We start from the raw sequence: 21,500 nt of genomic DNA, 5'->3' as shown, positions 1-21,500 counted from the left end.
CAAAAAGACTATAGAAATACTTCGGTAAAGGATTTCTGGCATATAGCCTTTCTACCTTAATTACAAAAGTCAGTGGAACAAATGTTACCTACAGCAGTCTCTCAGAACTGGTTCCTAAAATTTAGGTGGCAGCCCTTGCTCCTGCTGCACCTATCTCTTTAAAAAACAGCTATAGCGTTCAGTGCTGAGAAGCATCAAGTCCTGGCATGTAGTCACCTGGGAATTCTGTTGACAGTGTGTTAAATTCTTCCCCAGTACTAAGTATTCATTCTTAATTTGGATTTAGCAATTCTGATTTTAAAAGTTGATGTTTGTTTTCTCTCTCACTTTTTTCTTATTCTTGCAACAGAACTGAAGGAGAACAGATTCTTGGAAAGTAAATTATGGATAAAAATAATTTCAAAATCAGATTGCCAGCATTGGGTTTGGGATTATGAAAGTTTACCGAGAAAGAAGTTTAACTTGACTGGTTTTGATTCATTTTTTTCTGGCCAGATAGTATAGTAGTTAAGAGAATGGAATTTGTAGCTGGCCTACAAACTCCACAAAAGGTTGAGTCCCACTTTGCCATTTTATTACCTGTGAATTCGGCTGCGGTATTTGCAAAAGGGAGATGGTAACTTTTGGGACTTGCTCACGGATTTTGAGCGTTAAACAAAATCACATGCTAAGTGGCTAACAAATGTTGGCTAGCATTCTGAAATCCACACAGGATGTTTCTGAGACTCTTTTTAACAAACCTAACTAAAGGACTGTGCTATTCCAAACTGAGACCTTGGGTGGCCACCGTGTTGTTCTAGGATAGTCTTGTTTCTCAGAACAATTTGCAAACCATATAAGGAAAACATCCTCTTTAGCTAAATATCATCTGCTTGGCTGATACAGGACTGGGTAGTGTTTTGTGCTCTTGGACATTGGGTTGCTAGGAATCAGAACCAACTTGATGGCATCAAGTAACATGTTTGAATCTTAGTCCAGCTGTGTAGTTTTAGCTACATATATGAGCTTTGGTTTCTGTAAGAAAATGGAATAGGAAAGAGAAATAATAATAAAAAAAGAAAATGGAATAGTATTAACATTTTAGGCTTCATGTAAGCATCAGCAATACCATAAGTAAAACACTTGGTACAAAGTAGGTGTTCAATAAGTAGTAGCAATTACTGTTTAATAATTGAAATTCAAATACACTGTCAACTTTAAAGTGGGTTTGACAAATTTGAGAACCAGAAGAGAATTAACAAGACAGGTCAAGAATAATCATAAAAAGAAAAAAAAGATAAAGCAGGCATGTAATAATTTCTTGGGGTCAGTTGACAACTAAGTCAGCCACATGTTACTTTATTTTGTAAAAACAGCTTAAACCTAGAAGGTAAAAATTAAAGACACTGTCTTTAACTCAGGTGGGTTGCTGGTACAGGACTTGACTGGAATATCACCATCATGGGAAGTACTTTAAAATAATAAAATTATTAATGTTTGATGCAGAAAATAAGTACCGTAGTTACATTTCACAATAGCTCCGTTGAGGCAGAATTGTTACTTTGATGGTCTACGTTTTCAAGTAAAGCTGGGTAGGGATTTGATACCTCCATGTCTATGGGACAGAGAACCAAGTTTGATCTTTTGTATCTGTTTTACCAAAATAGCCAGAACAATTAAGGTACCTTTGTCTTCCTAAAACAGCCATACTTAAACAAAAACCCATTGTGGTCAAGTTGATTGCAGACCTTAAAGGACCTAGAGTTTTCAGGGGTCATCTTCATTGAAGGGACTGCCTGGTTTCTCCTGCAGAGCAGCTGGCAGGTTGGACAGCCAGTTTCAGTTCACAGCCTAGTGCTTACTGGTCCCACCAGGGCTTTTTCAAGTCCTTCATAAACGTGTTTAAATGAGTTGAGAAAGTCTGTCTGCATTGGGCTGCTAGCTACAAGGTTAGCAATTTGAAAGGATTGGCTACTCTGCGGGAGAAAGATGAGGCTTCCTACTTTTGTGAAGATCTACAGTCTCAGACATCCAAAGGGACAGTTCTACTCTATCCTAATAAGGTTGCTTTAAGGCAGAATTGACTTGATGGCAGTGAGGTGTTTTTTTTTGTTTGTTTGTTTTTTGAGGCACACGTCTCAGAAGGTGGCCAGGCAGGATGAGACCACTATCAGTCCTGTCATTCCCCTCCTCCCAGCAATGTCCTCTGAGCTCTAATGCTTGCCCATGTAGCATGGCACATGGGATTTGGGATGTATAAGTTACCAGCTAAGGAACCTGTGGTCTTAGCTGTGGGGAAAGTGGAGTAAGGAGTAGCATTACATTTACAGCCCACTGGGTCAGAGGGAGACCAGCAGAGGATAGGCTCTCATTTTGTCCTTCACCCATGATGCCAGGTGGAGGACTTGTGTGGACGAGTTCTTTCTATCCATTGGGAAACCTTCAAGAAGTCAATGGGGGATAAGTGTGACATCTAACTGCCATTTAAGTTCTTCACCCATCCCCAGAAGAATTTATTTCAGAGGACAACACTGAAGCTGCAGCTCAGGGAGAGGGACATGTCTGATCAGAGCACAAGGGAGCAAATGAAGGGGGAGGAAGAGAGAGTGGAGCACATTATGGCCCACCAAGCCTTGACGACAATATTCCCACTCAGAGCAGGCAATCCACAGAGAAGACCACATGGCCAGCCCCACTATGAGACATGACATCCCTCACTGACCCATAGCCCCACAGGGGACAACACTTGAGACACAGTGTGGGAATTGCACCTGATCTGATCCCACCACACTGAGGCAAAACACTAAGGACTTGCAACTGAACAGCAAGAGGAACTGAGCAATGAAGTCACCAGGGAATACCAAAAATAGATTTTGGGGCTAGGTATTGGCACCTCATCAGACTCGACTGGAAAACACTCTTAAAGGCCAACAAACAGTCTTTGAACTAACTACAAGCTTTTCTTTTTTGTTGTTTTTTGTCATTGGCTTTTTGTTGTTGACATTTTGTTTTTTGTTGCTTGGTTTTGCTCTGCCTTGTTTTTGTGCATGTTATTATCTCCACAGGTCTGTCTAAATAAGATAGGCTGGATCAACAATCTGGAGGAGAAAACAATGGGATCAACAGTTCTGGGAGGACATGGGAGAATGGGAGGTGGGGGGGAAAGGAAGTGGTGTTAAAAAACCCAGGGATAAGGGAACAACAAGTGATTGAAATCGGTGGTGAGGAGGATGTAGGAGGCCTGGTAGGGCGTCACCAAGGGTAATATAACCTAGAGGAATTACTGTAACTCAAATGAAGGTTAAGCATGATAGTGGGACAAGAGGAAAGTAAAAGGAAATAGAGGAAAGAGCTAGGAGGTAAAGAGCATTTATAGAGGTCTAAATAAAGGCATGTACATATGTAAATATATGATGATGGGGAAATAGATCTATGTACATATATTTATAGGTTTAGTATTAAGGTAGCAAATGGACTTTGGGCCTCCACTCAAGCACTCCCTCAAAGCAAGAATACTTTGCTCTGTTAAATTGTCATTCCATGATGCTCACCTTCCTGACATGATCACTGAAGATAGAGTGGGCACATAAGCAAATGTGGTGAATAAAGCTGATGGAGCCTGGCTATCAAAAGATATAGCATCTGGGGTTTTAAAGGCTTGAAGGTAAAGAAGGGGCCATCTAGCTGAGAAGCAACGAAGCACACCAGCCTGTGTGATCACAAGGTGTCGAAGGGATCCGGTATCAGGCATCATCAGAACGAAAAATCATATCATTGTGAATGAGGGGGAGTGCGGGGTGGGAATCCAAAGCCCATGCATAGGCAACTGGACATCCCCTTACAGAAGAGTCTCAGGGAGGAGACGAGCTAGTCAGGGTGCAGTGGAGCAACAATGAAACATACAACTTGCTTGTAGTTCCTAAATGCTTCCTGCCTCCCCACCCCACTATCATGATCCCAATTCTACCTTACAAATCTGGCTACACCAGAGGATGTACACTGGTACAGATAGGAACTGGAAACAGGGAATCCACGGCGGATGATCCCTTCAGCTCCAGAGGTGAGAGTGGCCATACTGGGAGGGTGGAGGGAAGGTGGGGTAGAGAGGGGGAACTTATTACAAGGATCTACATATAGCCTCCTCCCTGGGGGACGGACAACAGAAAAGTGGGTGAAGGGAGATGTCGGACAGTGTAAGATATGACAAAACAATGATTTATAAATTATCAAGGGTTTATTATCAAGGGAGAGGGAAACGGGGAGGGAGGGGGAAAATGAGGAGGTGATGCCAGGGGCTTATATGAGAGCAAATGTCTTGAGAATGATGAGGGTAACAAATGTACAAATGTGCTTTATACAATTTATGTATTATGGATTGTGATAAGAGTTGTATAAGCCCCCAATAAAATGATTTAAAAAAAAGTTCCTCACCCATAATACAGAGTCAGATATAGGGAAGGTTTCTCTCTGCTTCGACTTATTTTGGGCTTGTCTGTTTCCTTTTATAAGAAAGTAATAAATGTTACTTTCCATGTGCTAATGTGTTATGGTTCTGCTCCTACGACTGATGTTTATGGAATGATCCATATTATTAGTTCCCTTTTTCTAAAGGCCTCCAGACTGGTGATTAGGATCCTCTTTGAGTAACTCACCTGCAGCTTTGGCATGGTGTCTGCAACGTCACTAAGGGTTGTTGATTCCCTTCCCACTAACGTCACGGAGACCCATTTCTTCCTATTCCATTACATTTCTCCTTTTCAGTTTTCCTTTTTTTTGAAATATGGCTCAGACGGCTTATCTGTGTTAGTGACATCTTAAAGAGTCCGAATTTATGTAGTCATCTTTGGAATCTGAGACATGGACTTCGTAGTGGTAGCATTATAGAAAGGACAAGCCAGGCAAAATTAATCTAAAGATCCAATAAGGCTTGATCATTGTTATCTAAGGTTTTTGTTTTTTTTTTTTGGCGTCCCTGGGTGGGCGCGTGTTATCTAAGGTTTAAGTAGTAAAAGTCAGTGTTGCAACTTGAATATTCTGCTACCCTGTCATGGTTGTAAGAATAAAACAAAACAAAACAAAAAAAGAATAAAACAAAATAAAAAATATAGTCATTGGCATACCAGTTAAACCCACAGATTTGGTTTGTGACAGTAAAAGTGTTATGGTAGCGCCTAACTGCTATGGAGCCTAATCTCCAAAGATTGGGGAAATATCTGGAGCTTCCCCTAGCAACTTATTTTTATATCCTATCCTGTCAACTAGAATGTAAACTCTTACAGTACCTACTCAATACAAACGTGGCTCAGATGGTTTGTGCTAGATGGCTAACGCAAAAGTTGGCAGTTTGAGCCCATCCAACAGTACTGTGGAAGAACAGGTGTGGCAGTTTGCTTAAGATTTTTACCAATTGCCTTCCAGGTGGTTCTGATTTACAGTGACAGTAACTGCCTTGGAGAAAGATGAGGCTTTCTATTCCCACAAAGATTTACACCCTTGGAAACTCACAAGGGCAGTTCTCTGTTTAGGACTGTTCTCAGTTGGAATCAACTCCACGTCAGTTGAGTGAGTATGCCAAGAAAACTCTTATGGGGCAGGTTTTTATATAACACATGGGAGCACCAAGAGTTGGAATCAGCTGGTGAACAACTAACCATCCTCAACACAATGTTATGAAACATTAAGAAGCACAAACATTAAGAACCCTTGAGCCAGATTTATGTGAAGCTAATAACGTTTAAAAGTGCCCTGGTGGCACAGTGGTTAATCATGAAGCTAACCAAAAGGTCTATTTTGTGCACCAGCTACGCCCTGGGAGAAAAATATAGCAGTCTGCTCCCGTAATGATTATAGCTTTGGAAAGCCTATAGACATCTGCTCTATAGGATTTATGAGATTCAAGGGCAACTGGTAATGAAGCTTAAGCTTTGGAATCTTCACTTTTGCAAACATGTACTTCCAAGACTCCTACAGCTGTCATTTTGGGTTAATTTTCTTCACGGTCCTAACATTGTATAAATTGTATCCCCCATACCAAGAAACCCTCAGCATTTTGCTTGGTACTGAGCACCCAATTAGGTTTTTTGTTAATGTTTGCTTTATGAATTCTGAGACATTTAAATCATCAGGCGATCGTACAGACCACTGCTTAACCTCCTCCACTCCTTAAGGGTGGACATTAGAATTTGGAAGTTGGGATAGGCAAGGTAGAGCTGAGTCTACAGAAGTGAACTTGGAGGGTTTCTGTGGAAGGAGACCTGCTCTCTAGGTGGAGAGAGAGAAGGCAAGGCTCTTTCGGCTTTATAGATGCATAATCTGCCCTATCTCCTTTGAGATTATTAACTAGGCCCAGACTCCGTGGGATTACATGGCTCTATCATTTGTTCTTGACATTGAATTAGTGATTTCCCTCAAATTCTGAGCTCCTACAGATGATGTCGGGAAGGGAGCCAAAGAGGCAAGCATACTGCTTTAGAAGCGCTAATGGGATGATTTTTTTCTATGCGAAAATTTCTAGCAAAAAAATGTGCCAATCACCCTTAAATCGTGTTCTACTTAGGGCTGAAAAAACCTAGCCAGAGGCCCGAACGCGTGGCGATGGGCGTGTCTAGGTCCAGGGCAAACGCAGGCAGCCAAGCGACCGGCACCGGCGAAAGGGCGGGAGCGCCATGGCGGATGGAGGCCCGCGCGGACGGCAGGGGGCGGGGTTTCAGAGATGGCCAAACGGCGCAAGGTCTTAAGTTTTTGGCCTCTCTGAGGCGGCAGACGAAGAAGGAGGAGCCTCCGCCATCCATGGCCAGGTGTCCCGCAGCCTCGGCGACACCGAGGCTTCCACCATAGACCCCTTTGTGTGCCTGCCCCCGCCCCGGAGGCGCCTCAGCCAGCGGCGCTGAGGGCCTTCATTGGTTCGGCCGACGGCTTCACTGATTGGCTCTCGGGTCGCCGGGCTTGGTCAGCTTCTTCTCACTGTGATTGGTCGTCTGAGCTGCTCCTCAGGTCGCCACGCAATGTGATTGCCCAGCACCTCGGAGTCCCTGGAAGCAGTTCCGGGAAACCCCGCGTGCTGCCGGGATCGCATCTCTGTCCATGAGGGGGGGGGTGGGGGTGGCGCGCGCGCCATTTCTAGTCGTTTTCAAAGCGCCTCGCGCTGATTCTCACGGGCCCAGGCTGCCGGCCCCTGCTCTGCCCTGGTGAGTCTCGCGCTGGCCCGCGGGGGAGAGGCCGGGAGCCCCGGTCCGATCCGACTTGGCCCAGCCGGGGCTCGGCGCCGGGTCTTCAGTTTCGTCTTGGCTCCGAGGCCCCGGGGTGGGGGTGGGGGTGGGGATGGGCTGGGGGCGGTCTCGGCCGCGTCCGGCCGCCTTGCTGCGGGCCTAGGCCCGCTGAGGCGCCTACTTGGCTTCTCTCATCCTTCTCCGACCCGCGGCCCGCAGTCCTGCCTGCCGGGCGCCGTCTGGACGGCCTGCCGAGTCGGCCGCGCTTTTCCCGCCTCTGCCCGCCGCCCCACGCGGCCATCTCCCGCGCAGGGCCCGAGGCGTCCGCGGCCTCCCGGCCTGTCCACCCCGGAGCCGTGTGGCTCCGGCCTCGGCGCGTGCGGGCCGAGTGGACAGCCGGGCCGGTGGTGTGGGGTGAGGTGGGTAGCGGGCGGGAGGCAAACCCCGAGGTTACCTGAGGCAGGAGAAAACTTTGGCGAGAGCCCCAGCCGGAAAGGCCGATTTGTGCGGAGCCCCTCTCCCCTCCCCCACCCGCATGCCGGGAGCCGAGATTTGAAGGAAAAAATGACTACTAGGGGCCGTAAAACTTAGGCTGCCAGCGGCGCCCGCGATCCGTAATTCTAGGAATGTCAGAGGCGCGCTCAATTGGAAAGGCCATTTTTTTTTTACCTTGTACGTGTTGCTGAAACTTAACAAATGGAAGCCAAGGGGTTCTTGAAAGGTTCAGCCCTCTCACACTTCTGCTGTCCCTCAGCGGCAGGGTAATGATGTTCTCGCGAGTCAGTCGTAGGACTAGGACTTGACACTTGTCGGCCAGGAGGTAAACCGTTAGTTTCCATTCCGCTGGCTCTTGGGAAGCTGGTCTCTTAACGTGGAGAAGGTGCACAGGGATGTTGAGGCAAAGCGTCGGGATTGGCTAGGGCCGACTGACCCAATCTCCCTGCAGCCCTTTAAAATCTTTGCAGTTCCTCCTTTTTGCAACAATATTTAGATCCACTGACGACGACAGGCACTTTAGTGTATTTGCTGCATCCAGAAATATGGTTTGGCTGTGTGGCATTGTTTTAAATTGAGACAAGCGTTTAAAAGGTTTCATGGTACAAAATCTTTTTTAAATGAGCACGTGTATTTGGCTCGGAGAGGTGTTTCCTTGATCTGAAAGGTTTGATTTTTCTGGAACCTAACTTACACTATTTTTTGGTGTTGTTGTCAAGTTCACAGGCTTTTGGAAAACGCCACCAATTTCAGTATCGACTTGTAGAGCCTTTGTAATTAGTCATAAATATTTCTATCCTGTGCTTAATACACAGCTTTTTTTGCTTTACACATACTTTTAAAACAATACCACCTTAACAAGTGTCCATTGAACTTTTTCTGTTAAAAATTGCTTCCTTTCTGTGACTAAGAGTGTGCCAGAGTGCGATGTGCTAAAGGCCTTGTGATGTTGAGAACTTTTAGTTTTGATGATCTGATGTTATATTTGGGAGTGGGGGGGAAGCATTGGAAAACAATTATATTTTCACTTAAAGATTTTGGACTTAGGATGCATCTGTTTTAATCAGTAATTATTTTCGTCTTCCTCAGTAAGTAGTGAGCAAGTTTCTTCATCAGAAAGTGTGCAGTTTTTAATGTTTTCACTTTTACTCATCAAAATTTAAGGCTTGACTTAAATATTCCGTTTAACTACAAAGTCTGTCAGTATAGGCATTAATGGGCTAACAAGTCTTACACTTTGAAATCATGAGAAGTCATCTCATATTAGAATGGTTATTCCTATGTTTTCCTTTCTGCCTACTCTTACTACCCTCTGCACTCTTCGTCTTTCTTTCATTTAATCAACTAAATGTCAGTGGACTTTGAAAATGAAATTATTTTAAGTCAAAATGGCACTGGTGCTTTTGCACGCACAGTGTTAAGCAGTCTAAGTGGTGGTTATTTTGTGTCTTAGTGCTTTGTATTTCTTTTTAGTTGACTAGCTATCTTGTGTTTCATCAAGAAAAGGAGGCTTTTTCCTGAGATCCACCTTCATGTTCATTTTGTGTTGAAATGTCTTTATTCTGCCTATTTTCATCAAATTATAATTCCCTCAGAGGCAAATGCCCTTTATTTTCCTGTCTTCTGAGGCAGTGTAGAGAGACTGGCCTTGGGTGGTTTTATTATTTTCTCTCTTTAAAGAGTTGGTTCATTTAATGTAGCATTGCTTTAATGGCTGAACACAATATTTTTGATAGGGCTAACCAGAGAAATACAACCTAAGTTTATCCTAATTAGGTGATGTTTGTTGAAACCATTTGTAAGAAGTTAGCTGTCAGTTCATTATATTTTGGAGCTTTATTGTACTGAAATGAAAATTTGATTATGTACTTAAAAACAAAAAGTTACTCTAAACTAGCTTACTTTTTATTTTATGTGGACTTAAAACAATTGTTTAGTTTTTAATCTTGGTCATTTTTTCTTTTAAATCTGTGAATGGGATTAGTAAATTAATTTTAGAAGAAAAATTAATGACAAGTTGTGTTTTGTTTAAGTGAGGTGGAGAAAATCCAAACCACTGCCATGTTGGACTAGAGACAACAGGGCATTTATTAAATTTGAAGCAGAGCTAGGAAATTTTGAAAGCTTTAAAACATTAAGTGGTCCGTGGGTGTTCATTTTGCCTGAAAACCAAACTTTTAAAAATTGTTTACGAATTGAGGGCTTAAGGTACTTTTAGGTTTTTGTGGTGACTTGTTGATATGTTCACCAGGACACAACAGCTGCTTGATCCAATTAGTAAATTCAAGTGTACATGAAGTTTCTTAAGAGATATAATGCTTCCATGTACATTTTCTAAGGGTTCACATGATTATTTTGGCAATTTCAGGCTAGCTACATCACAAAAGGCATAAAGTATTATCTTGATAGAGGTTATTACCAGCATGTATACAAATTAGTTTAGATAAATCGTGCATTGTCCTACAAACTAGTTATTTCTGGCTTAATGTAATTTAGCTCCTGAATTTTTTCCAGCAGCATAATAAAATGGCTAATCAGGTGAATGGTAATGCGGTACAGTTAAAAGAAGAGGAAGAACCAATGGATACTTCCAGTGTAACTCACACAGAACACTACAAGACACTGATAGAGGCAGGCCTCCCACCGAAGGTGGCAGAAAGACTTGATGAAATATTTCAGACAGGTATAATATGCATTTCTTGTTTCTGACTGGTTATGAAAGTGAGGGCAAACCACTTTGAATTTTATAGATTTTTAAGGTTAAATAATACTGTTTTCTGATATGCAGAGCTGAATGTTACCTTCCCTTCATTGAGGGCATAGTGGGTTTGACTTTGTTCCTATTTCACTATTTTGAAACCTTAGTGTTGAAAATGCAGTCTCAGTTGTTTTCAGAACAGAACATCAATTTATTTTAGATTTATCTCCTATTAAAATGTATGTTTCAGCATACCAAATTTTGCATTTTTTTCTAAATCAGTCATCATTTTACTTTTACTTTTCTACTTTTAGCTTCTTAAAAGTGATTGTTAAATCAGTTTAGGTCTGATTAGGTGGCATAGTAGGAATAGTTATGCTGTACTGCCTGTAATGATTAAAAAATGTCAGACTCCTTCAAAGTTTGTGGCCTGTCTAGTTTCTAATAGACAGTAGTCCACATCTTAGTAATTGGGAGGTGTTGTGTAACAGCTGCGTGTTTGTTTGGCTTTTGTTTTTTTAAAAAAAATCCAGAAGTCCTATGGTTAACGGCTTAAGCTTTTTGAACATCTTAATGCGGTTGGTTGTAAGTGGTTTGTAGTTTTTAAGAGGGAGAAAATACTTATATTTAGGAAGTGTTGTTCATAAATAAAGTGTCCTTCACTTTTGGGGCCCTCGATGGTGGAAACTTTCTTCCTTGTGCTTTGTGTGCTTATCCAGATTCTGGGAGAGAGAATTGAATTGTCTCACAAATGTGTCTTTAAGTACAGTAGTAACAAATAGTGTGTATAGCTCCTCCCCCCCCTTAATTTTTTTCCACTTTATCTGAGAAGCTCAGGATAATTGTAGACACTAAAATGACTTCTACAAGTGACTCCTGGGTGATGGTCTTATTTGAAAATCAGTCCTTTGGAACTTTGCTGTGACATTCAGCCATTGAGAATTGGCAGTGATCTGCTTAGAGATGCTCTCTTGTAGAGTGTTTTGTTATTGATACAAGGCTGATTTGAGTGTAGGCCGTGGACTGACACTGGATTGGTGGGTGTCCTGAGTTGTGGCTTTGGGTGATGATATATGGAATATCGGAATAAGGAAACTTCCGACTCTCTAGGCATGCTCATTTTGAACTCTAAACACTTTGAGCTCTAAACAAAGCATGGGCAACATTTTGTAAGTAACTTAGCAAGTGGCATTATATTTATTTGAAATTAATATATGAAATAAAAGTTTTGTTTTTACTTTATCAAAATAGTCACTTTTGATTTTCATACTGACTTAGGGAATTTAATATATGAAATATTTGTGTAGTGTATTAATTCTGAGATATATTCTTATTTCTATATGTAGATATAACAGATTTAGAATGTTACTTATGTTTTAAACTTAAGTACAAGTTCTATGCCATTAAATATACTACATATATAGAATGTAGTGCATGCATTTTCTATATAGTTGACTTGTAAGTCCATAGTCTAGTTCTTAATGCCTTTTGAAAAAGATTTATCATTTTGACACTTCTAAATGCCACATTTTAAAATCTCAGCTTGTTACTTCAAAGGAACAAATAATATCTTAAAATATGACTTTCAGAATTTACTAATCAAGCTGCACTTGCATTTGTAAAAACTTGGTTTTGCCTTTCCACATTCTGATTGCAGCAAAGTAGATGCTTAGATAAACAAAGTACATTTCCATTTATCTTTGGTGCGGAGGAGGGAAAACCTATGATTTTATGTAGAGTGGAAAGATTTATTTAGTAAAAGTGCTTTTTTTTCCCCTCCCCCTACATTTTGTCTGAATAACTAGTTATTCTTCAGATACAGTAAATAGTTCATAATGTAAAGGAATATCTTTGGGAACTATAGTGTATTTGAAGGTAAACCTGAATTTATTATAGTAATGCTCAGTCTAATGCAGCGTGGACTTCACATTTAACTTCTAAGACTTAAAACTTTGGGGAAATGGAAAATGAGGCTAGTTTGCTTTTTTTTTTAGATAAGTTTTTGTTTGGGATATAAGAATTGATATTCTAAAAAAAGAATTGATATTCTTGTGTATAGGTATTTTACCTTTCATTTTCACATTTATATTCTGTCCTGTATATTACTGGTTTAAAGCTGTATTTATGCATAGAGATGGAAGAAAATGCAGTTTATTAGTGATAGTATTGAATTTAATTCTTGATTAAACATTGATAGTACAATTTAGATCACTTTGTTGAAATAATGTTATTTTCAATTTCATTTTTAGGATTGGTAGCTTATGTTGATCTTGATGAAAGAGCAATTGATGCTCTCAGGGAATTTAATGAAGAAGGAGCTCTGTCTGTACTACAACAGTTCAAGGAGAGTGACTTATCACATGTTCAGGTAAGATCATTGCTCAGAAATGTCTTTGAACAGTTAATGATTAGATAATGCTTTATTATTAGTGTTTGCCTGTGGAGAAGTGTTTGCTTGCTACTACCTCTGCTTCTTAAAAAAAAAAATTAAAAAGATATGCTGCTAGCAGAATTGTAAAAGCATAAATGTGAAGCCAACATTCCGTCATCATCTTTAGAGTAAATTACTCTTTTTTAAAAAGGGTTGTTAACCAGTTTTTTACGTGTTTACATTTCTGTCATATATATAGTTATATATATATTTGCATCATCTGATTCTGTTTTATTTTGGCGGGAAATACTATAGATAGGAGGAATAGTTTCAGAGTGTTTGGCAAAAAATAGTCTACATACAGTTAAATATCAATTAATTTGAAGACTGCAATGTAGAAGGTAAGCTATCTGAGGCCTTGATAGTTTACTACTGTGTCTGGTATATAGTAACTACTCAGCAATTGTTGAATGAGTTACATTAAAAAAATTTTTCCTTATGAAATTTAAAGATGTTTTATGTTTTTGACCCTTCTAAATTTCTGGTGATTTTTTTTTTCATTGAATTACTTACCTGTTTTAGAACAAAAGTGCATTTTTATGTGGAGTTATGAAGACCTACAGACAAAGAGAGAAACAGGGGAGCAAGGTGCAAGAGTCCACAAAGGGTCCTGATGAAGCAAAGATCAAGGTGAAACTTTTGGTTAATTGTAATGAAATTAAACTTAGCATCTATACTCGAATATAAGCTGACCTGAATATCAGCTGAGATACCTAATTTTATCACAAAAACTGCATTAAAAATGTGTTTAAAAACTCAGCTTATACACAATTTTATGTGGTAATAATTAATAGCTTTCTAATTATAATTTATAGCTGTGCAAGGTTTTTTGTTGCTGCTATTGTTTAAATATTTAGAAATTTAGGTATTTACCTTGGGGAAAATGCTTTTTAGTTAAAACTCACTGCCATCGAGTTGATTCTGACTCATAGTGACTTTTTATAAGACAGAGTACAGCTATTGAGTTAGTTCCCAAGGTTGTAAATCTTCACAGGAGCAGAAAACCTCATCTTTCTCCCTTGGGCACCTGGTGGGTTGGAACTGCAGGCTTTGTGCTTTGTAGCCTAACAACACTATTTTTATGTCTAGCTCATAGTGTGTAGCAATTCAAATCTTAGGCAAATAATCAAATTGATATCACAAAAACCTAACTTTATTTATTGATTGATAATTATTTTTATTGATGCTTTGAATAAAATTTCTTAGGCTGATCCAGTAATGTCTCTTTTTCAAAAGGCTTTGGGAAAAAAATAATATCTGCAAATAGTGGAAGTTCCACTCCTTTATCAATCTTTTTCAAGAAACTTTCAGTTTTTGTTTCTTTTTTGGGTGGGGGAAAGAAATATAGTTATAACTTCTTTTGAATTTTTGTTCATCTTTGTAATCCTCAGTTTCTTTCGGTTATAAAATGGATATAGTCCATCAAGCCTTAGAAAATACAGATCATAATTTCTGTCTGAAACATAATCCACTTTAATGGAGACATTAAGTAACTATTTCAAATTAAAAAGTATCACTAAGTAAGTCTAATTATAATTACTACCTAGCTATTAATTACTTTTTGTTTATGTGTATATGCAACATATGGAAAGTATTAAGTATTCTATAGTAGACCTTCAGTGTGAGAATTCATTTGAAAGTCTTCATTGCTAAAACTAAAAAAAAAATCTAAACCATGTTTCTGATGGCTTATATATAATATTTCTGTATGCATATATATAATATGATATGTATTGTGCTATAAAAATAGAAGTTTTGTTTGTGTCAAAGGTAATAATGAAGAGGATCCTAAGGTATACCTGTGGAATCCCAGGGTTCTTCCAAGTGCATTTTTGAAAACTGTTGAAATTGATAATCTAAAATTTCTTGAGGCTCTGATATGCAATTTAAAAAGACTTCAACTGTAAATTACCTCCCTTTCTAGGTATATTACACATTTTTGTAATTTAAAAAATTATCTTTTGTCTTTTTAGACCTTTCAGAAATTAAAATATTACTTCAATTATAATAAAAACTCGCTGAGTGCAGGACATGGATTTTTTTTTACAATTTTGTATTTATAATGTAATGTTATGAGGAGAGTTGGTAATCAGAAAAGTTTTTGTTCTTTTGATTACACACACACACACACACACACACACACTCATTTGGTGATTGCCAATGATTTTGAGTCTGTACTATGTGAGAAATAGTTCTGTTCTTCCAGAACTTAGGGCGTAGCATGAAACAAGGCTTGATCAAAGATTAAATTAAACTTCAAGTACAATAGCACTAGTAGGAAGAGGTGTATTTATAGGTGACAGTACATGGTGAAAGCTGTGCAAAGGAGTTTCGCTTTTGCAATGGTTTTTGAAGGGTAGCGAATATCTGAAAAGAATCACTGGTAGAAATAAGTATGGCTTGTTAAAGAGAGTAAGCAAGGAGAGCTCTAATTGAAGTTGTGGGCACTGTCCAGTTGATTCCAACCCAAACATAAGCCATATAGCCCTATAGCAACCGGAGGATTGTTAGGCTGGATATTTTTCAGGAGCAGGATTTCAGGTCTTCTGTGGAGCTGCTGGTAGCTCTGTTCACCGTTAGGTTAGCAAATGAGTGTTTTTAAACTATTGTGCCATCAGGACTCGGAATTGAAATAGAACCAGAACCAAACCCATTGTCTTTGAGTTACTTCCAACTCATGGTGATCATACAGGACAGAGTAGAACTGCCCGTAGAGCTGAACTGCAAAGGCTGCAAAATGAAGTAAGGCAGCACATGAGTATAAACAGGAAATGTGTAGAACTTTTAATAATTCTTGCCGAGTTTTCTGTTTTTAACGCATAACAAAAAAGTGTTATATGTTGGGAGAATGGTTTATGTATAACTTAAAATATGGAAAGGAGCAGTGCAAATAAAGTGAGAGGGACATATGTGAGTGTTCATCTTAACATTTTTCACTATTAAATACTTAGCCTAAGATGTTGGGAGACCTTTCGGGAAAGATTATATGCCCTTGTGATTTAATATTTTAGTATAATCAGATGTAATTATCTCTAGGCCTTGCTTGAGAGGACTGGTTATACTCTGGATGTAACCACAGGACAGAGGAAGTATGGTGGTCCTCCACCAGATAGTGTGTACTCTGGTGTGCAACCTGGAATTGGAACAGAGGTAAGTGTTTTTCAGCTGTTTGGCAAATTCTTATAGTTTATGAAGGGAAGATACTTGGTTTCTGACATAGTTTAGCTGTTAATATTATTTTGGATCCCCATCTGTATTTTGCTGCTGTCATGAGCAAGGATAAGCATATCATGTCTGACAGATGCCCAAACATCTTATAAAGGAGTGAAGGGTTCTTGGAACTGATAGCTAAATTCCCATATTAATAACACCATTTTAGATGCTTGATAAAAGCTAGAGAGAAGTAATTGCTTTATTCTGTCTTTAAATTTAAAGATTGGTTATCTGCTCTCCATTTCCTATCCCCTTCTCCCCAGAAAAATACATAGAAGGTACTCATTATTTACTGGAAGACATTATTGATGGGGTTGGGTTGTACAGAAGACAGAAGTGGAATCTGATAAAGATTGAGTATATTGCTCTATAAATAAAGAAGCAACTCTTCCATCCCTGCTTTCATAAGGATTTCTCCATATGCCTTTATGTTAACTTATAATCCTTTACATTGAGGAAATTGAGTGCCAAAATCTTGGCTGCTAATGACTATTAGTGAAAGATGGCAATTCACCTAGCCGCTAGGTGTGAGAAAGATCTAGGGGAACTATTTGTAAACATAGTGTAGATAACCCAATGCAATAGTTTTTTTTCTCTGTCTTATGGGTTTGTTGTAAGTCAAAACATTGAAATCTATCTCACCTAACAGAAATGTGTGCCACAATATAAGTTAACTACAGAAATTTTCTTGGTGTCTCCATTATGTATCTTAATTTCCTAGCAAATGCCAGAAACATAGGCAGATAAATTTAATGAACACTTATTTGTGATCTTTAAATGCTGAAACCATAACCTGTGTCTTACTATGTAAACTGTTGAATGCAGTCTTACAGAATTTTGTTTTAAACAAAGTGATATGGGGTAGTTTTCCTTAGATGATGGTACCATTTAAATATTTAGATAGTACTATTATGTAGTTTTAATTTTGATCAGCACCCTAAGGAATTGTAAACATAAATTTAAAAGTAATCAAGACTTTTCAAATAACCATAAGCAAAGATTAGTTTGTGAGTAGACAAAGTCTCCATTTAGCATACCTTTAGATCTGTGACAGGACAAAACATTCTAATTTCATGTTCTTGTTGTTTGGGTATAATTTCTATTCATTGGTTTTTGTTTTCTGAATTTTCATTCTAATTATTACATTCAATATTCTATATCTGTTTCTTAATACCCGACATTATTTTTCATGATACCCAAATCAGATAAGCATAATTATTTTGAGTTTGTTAAAACTCAGTCCAAATGATTTTTTTTTAAATCATTTCATTGGGGGCTCGTACAATGCTTATCCATAAACACATCCGTTGTGTCTAGCACATTTGCACATTTGTTGCTGTCATCATTCTCAAAACATTTGCTTTCCACTTGAGTCCCTGGTATCGGCTAGTTTTTCCCCCTCCCTTCCTGTTCCCCTCTCCCTCACGAACCCTTGATAATTTACAAATCATTATTTTGTCATATATTACACTGTCAAATGGCTCCCTTCACCCACGTTTCTATTGACCGACCTCCAGAGAGGAGGTTATATGTAGATCCTTGTAATCAGTTCCCGCTTTCTACTTCACCTTCCCTCCACCCTACCAGTGTCACCACTCTCATCACTGGTCCTGAATGGACCATCTGCCCTGGATTCTCTGTGTTTCCAGTTCCCATCTATACCAGTGTACATCAACCGTTCCAGCTGAATTTGTAAGGTAGAATTGGGATTATTATAGTTGGGAGGAAGCATTTAAGAACTAGAGGAAAGTTGTACGTTTCATCATTGCTACACTGCCCCCTGACTGGCTTGTCTCCTGCCCTTGACTCTTCCGTAAGGGGATGTCCAGTTGCCCACAGATGGTCTTTGGGTCCCCCCTCTGCAGTCCCCCTCATTCACAGTGATGTGATTTTTGTTCCTTGATGCTTGATACCTGATCCCTTCAACACCTTGTGATCACGCAGGCTGGTGTGCTTCCATGTGGGCTTTGATGCTTCTGTGCTAGATGGCCGCTTGTTTGCCTTCAAACCTTTAAGACCCCAGGTGCTTTATCTTTTGATGGCTGGACACCATCAACTTGCTTCACCACACTTGCTTATGCCGAGCACGGTATAATTATTGATAGAATTGGAAATAGGATGGTGAACCAGCTAAGGTAAAGAAACTTCATCTACAAGTGATTAATATAGCTCTCTTGTTTTACTTTTGTCTTCTCATTAACTTCTCCCCACAACCCTCATCTTTGATGTTCTATATGTTTAGTATTATCCTTTTTTATTATACTTATATTTCATTTAGTTTTTAATACAGATAGTTCAGTGTTCTGGGTTGTTTTTTTTTTTTGGTTATAGCATGTGAATTTCTTTCCTAGAGGTGTAAGATTTTTACCTTTGGCATTAGGATTAATTTTTAACCCCACATATAAAATGAATAAAGAAAACTGGAACTGCACCTTTGACTCTTATTATGAGGTAGTATCTGAAACATCTTCATGACAGAAACATAGTGTGAAAACCATTAACAACATACCATTTATTTTAGTTTTGTTTTTCCAATCATTACAAAATCCTAGGAATAAGAATTAAGCCTGTATAACTTTTTTTTCACAAAGCTAGTGCAAAAGTGTAGTTGGCTTTATCGATTTTGTTGGACTCCCCGAGTGGTACATATAACATGTTGATTAACTAGCCAAAAGGTTGGCAGTTTGAACTCAACAGTGGTAAGTTGGAAGACAGACCTACTAATCTGTTGCTGCAAGGTTATAGCCTTGTGAATCCTGTGTGGAGCAGTTGAGCTCATTAATGGGAGACTTGTTTCATCTTTATATAGATAAGAAATGAGCTTGCTAGTCCTATAAATATTTCACTAGAAATATTTGAACGGAATCCAGGAGTATGATCCCTTCAGGACCAGTGGTGTGAGTGGCCATACTGGGAGAGTAGAGGGAGGGTAGATTGGAAAGGGGGAACTGATTACAAGGATTTACATATAACCTCCTCCCTGGGGGACGGACAACAGAAAGTGGGTAAAGGGAGACATCGGCCAGTGCAAGATATGACAAAATAATAATTTATACATTATCAAGGGCTCATGAGGGAGGGTAGAGAGGGGAGGGATGGGGGAAAATGAGCTGATGCCAAGGGCTTAGGTGGAGAGCAAATGTTTTGAGAATGATGAGGGCAATGAATGTACAAATGTGCTTTACACAATTGATGTATGTATGAAGTGTGATAACAGTTGTATGAGCCTCTAATAAAATGATTAAAAATATTAGAACGGTATGACTTATAAATATCCAATTAAAAACAAATGGTATGCTAAGTCCAATGTGGACCCTGGTGGAATAGTGGGTAACAATTGGGCTGTTAGCCCCAAGGTTGGTGATTCAAGTCCACTAGGTGTTCCATAGGAGAATGCGGCTTTCTCATCCCATAAACATTTTTACAGCCTTTAAGAATCCAAAGTAGCTACTATAATCCGTTTTCATTGGCATCAACTCAGTGACAGTGGGTTAATCATAAAGTTTAGGTACGTTTTCTTAGACTGCTTTGCCTTTTTGGGAGAAAGTCACATTTTCCTGAATTATGTAGTAAATGTTATTACATATAGTAGATAAGGGTGCAGTACAATTCCTATAACGTAATCACCAACTTAAGCCATTCCTATCACGTCACTCGTTATAGCAAAAACTTTGGATTCCTCCTACACTTGAAATTAAAATTTTGAAATGGCAAAAATAATAGGTTTTTTAATGTACTATAATACTGAATGATTTACTAAATTTGTTTTCATTGGTATCTTTTTATGTGAGTTTGTTTTGTATTTTTAGTCATAAGAGGCTATTTGTTTTTAAAAATCATTTTATTAGGGGCTCATACAACTCTTTTCACAATCCGTACGTACATCATTTGTGTCCAGCACATTTTTACATATGTTGCCCATCATCATTCTGAAAACACCCACTCTCCACCTGAGCCCCTGGCATCAGCTCCTCATTTTCTCCTCCCTCCCTGCTTCCCTCTCCCCGCTCTCCCTTTATAATTTATAATTATTATTTTATCATATCTTACACCGTCCGACGTCTTCCTCACCCAGTTCTCTGCTGTCTGTCCTCCAGGGAGGAGGTTACATGTAGACCTTGTCATTTGTTTTCCGTTTCTCCCTCACCCTCCCTCCACCTTCCCGATACTGCCACTCTCACCACTGATCCTGAGGGGTTCATCTGTCCTGGATTCCATGTATTTCCAGTTCCTATCCATGCCAGTGTACATCTCCCGGCCGATCCAGTTATGTAAGGTAGAATTGGGATCATGATAGTGGGGGGGCGGAGGAAGCATTCAAGAACTAGAGGATAATTGTATGTTTCATTGTTGCTACACTACACTGACTGGCTCGTCACCTCTGCACAACCCTTCTGCAAGGTGATGTCCAATTTCCCCAGATGGGCTCAGGATCCCTACTCTGCACTCCCCCTCATTCACAATGCTATGATTTTTTTTAAATAAAAGGCTATTGTTTGAGGACATGGAAATCAAGATCCTTGCCTATGACTGACTGAGGTTTTTTCTTTGGAAAAAAACCTGTAAATTAATCTTGTAAATGAACACTTAATAATATGCATTGCTCCTAAAATTCCTAAATTGAGAAGTATATACAAATTTATAAAGAATATAAAAACCCATTGTCATTGAGTCAATTCTGATTCTAATGACCACATAGAATCGAACTACTCTAGAGTTTCCAAGGTTGTAATCCTAACTGAAGCTGATTACCACATTTTTCTTTTGCAAATACCATGTATGGTATATACCCGAGTATACTTGAGTATAAGCTGACCCGGATATCAGCCGAGACACCTAATTTTACCACAGAAACTACATTAAAAATATGCTGCAAAACTTGGCTTATACCCAAGTATATATCGTACTTAACCACTGTGCTACCTGGGTGCCATATACATTATATCCTACCGTTACTTCAATTATTTTTATAGGTAGTATTTAGTGACTGATTATATTATATATTTAGCCTACTTTTTTACCCTCCTTTTCCTGATGTTTCTTAACTGTTTCCATAAATTCGGGAGCCCTTAGTAGTCCTGTAGGTTTGGATTGCAAGATGGTGGTGGTTCCAATCTAGCTGGCAATCCCTGGGAAAGATGACATCATCTGCACCTGTGAAGAGTTTGCCATCTTGAGAAGTTCTGTAGAGTAGTGCTACCCCATTCTATAGGGTCACTATGCATTGGAATCAACTAAATTCCAGTGGATTTGGTTTGGATTAATCTTAAGTTCAGTGCCTTGTAAGTGTTTTATCTAAACTTTGGGTTGCAATTACTAATTTGATCCCCTGTAGCAATGCATCCTCATGCCAGACCCTTTCATACAGTTCCTCATGTTGTGGTGACCCCCCCCAACCAATCCCCCAACCATAAAATTACTTTCGTTGTTACTTCATAATTGTCATTTTGCTACTGTTAAGAATTGGGTGACCCCT

General features: G+C 39.3%; 1 protein-coding gene across 6 annotated transcripts in view; it reads left to right on the top strand.

Moving 5' to 3' along the window:
* The first annotated feature begins 7,009 nt into the window (after nucleotides 1-7,009).
* HNRNPR (heterogeneous nuclear ribonucleoprotein R) overlaps nucleotides 7,010-21,500 on the top strand; it is a 35,876-nt gene continuing 21,385 nt past the window's right edge. For 2 of the 6 annotated variants that reach the window (XM_075552135.1, XM_075552165.1), the window contains exons 1-5: nucleotides 7,029-7,166; nucleotides 10,197-10,365; nucleotides 12,630-12,748; nucleotides 13,334-13,441; nucleotides 15,848-15,961. In XM_075552135.1, the coding sequence (XP_075408250.1) occupies nucleotides 10,209-10,365; nucleotides 12,630-12,748; nucleotides 13,334-13,441; nucleotides 15,848-15,961 (498 nt within the window). In that variant the 5' untranslated portion in view covers nucleotides 7,029-7,166; nucleotides 10,197-10,208. Of the gene's footprint in view, nucleotides 7,167-10,196; nucleotides 10,366-12,629; nucleotides 12,749-13,333; nucleotides 13,442-15,847; nucleotides 15,962-21,500 lie in introns of those variants that run through there. The other 4 variants (XM_075552145.1, XM_075552183.1, XM_075552174.1 and 1 more) reach the window with 4 other exon arrangements.

This window comes from Tenrec ecaudatus, chromosome 1 (assembly GCF_050624435.1).
Source record: "Tenrec ecaudatus isolate mTenEca1 chromosome 1, mTenEca1.hap1, whole genome shotgun sequence".
NCBI lineage: Eukaryota > Metazoa > Chordata > Mammalia > Afrosoricida > Tenrecidae > Tenrec > Tenrec ecaudatus.
The sequence above is the reverse complement of the archived record's forward strand: the minus strand, read 5'-3'. Positions and strand labels throughout refer to the sequence as shown.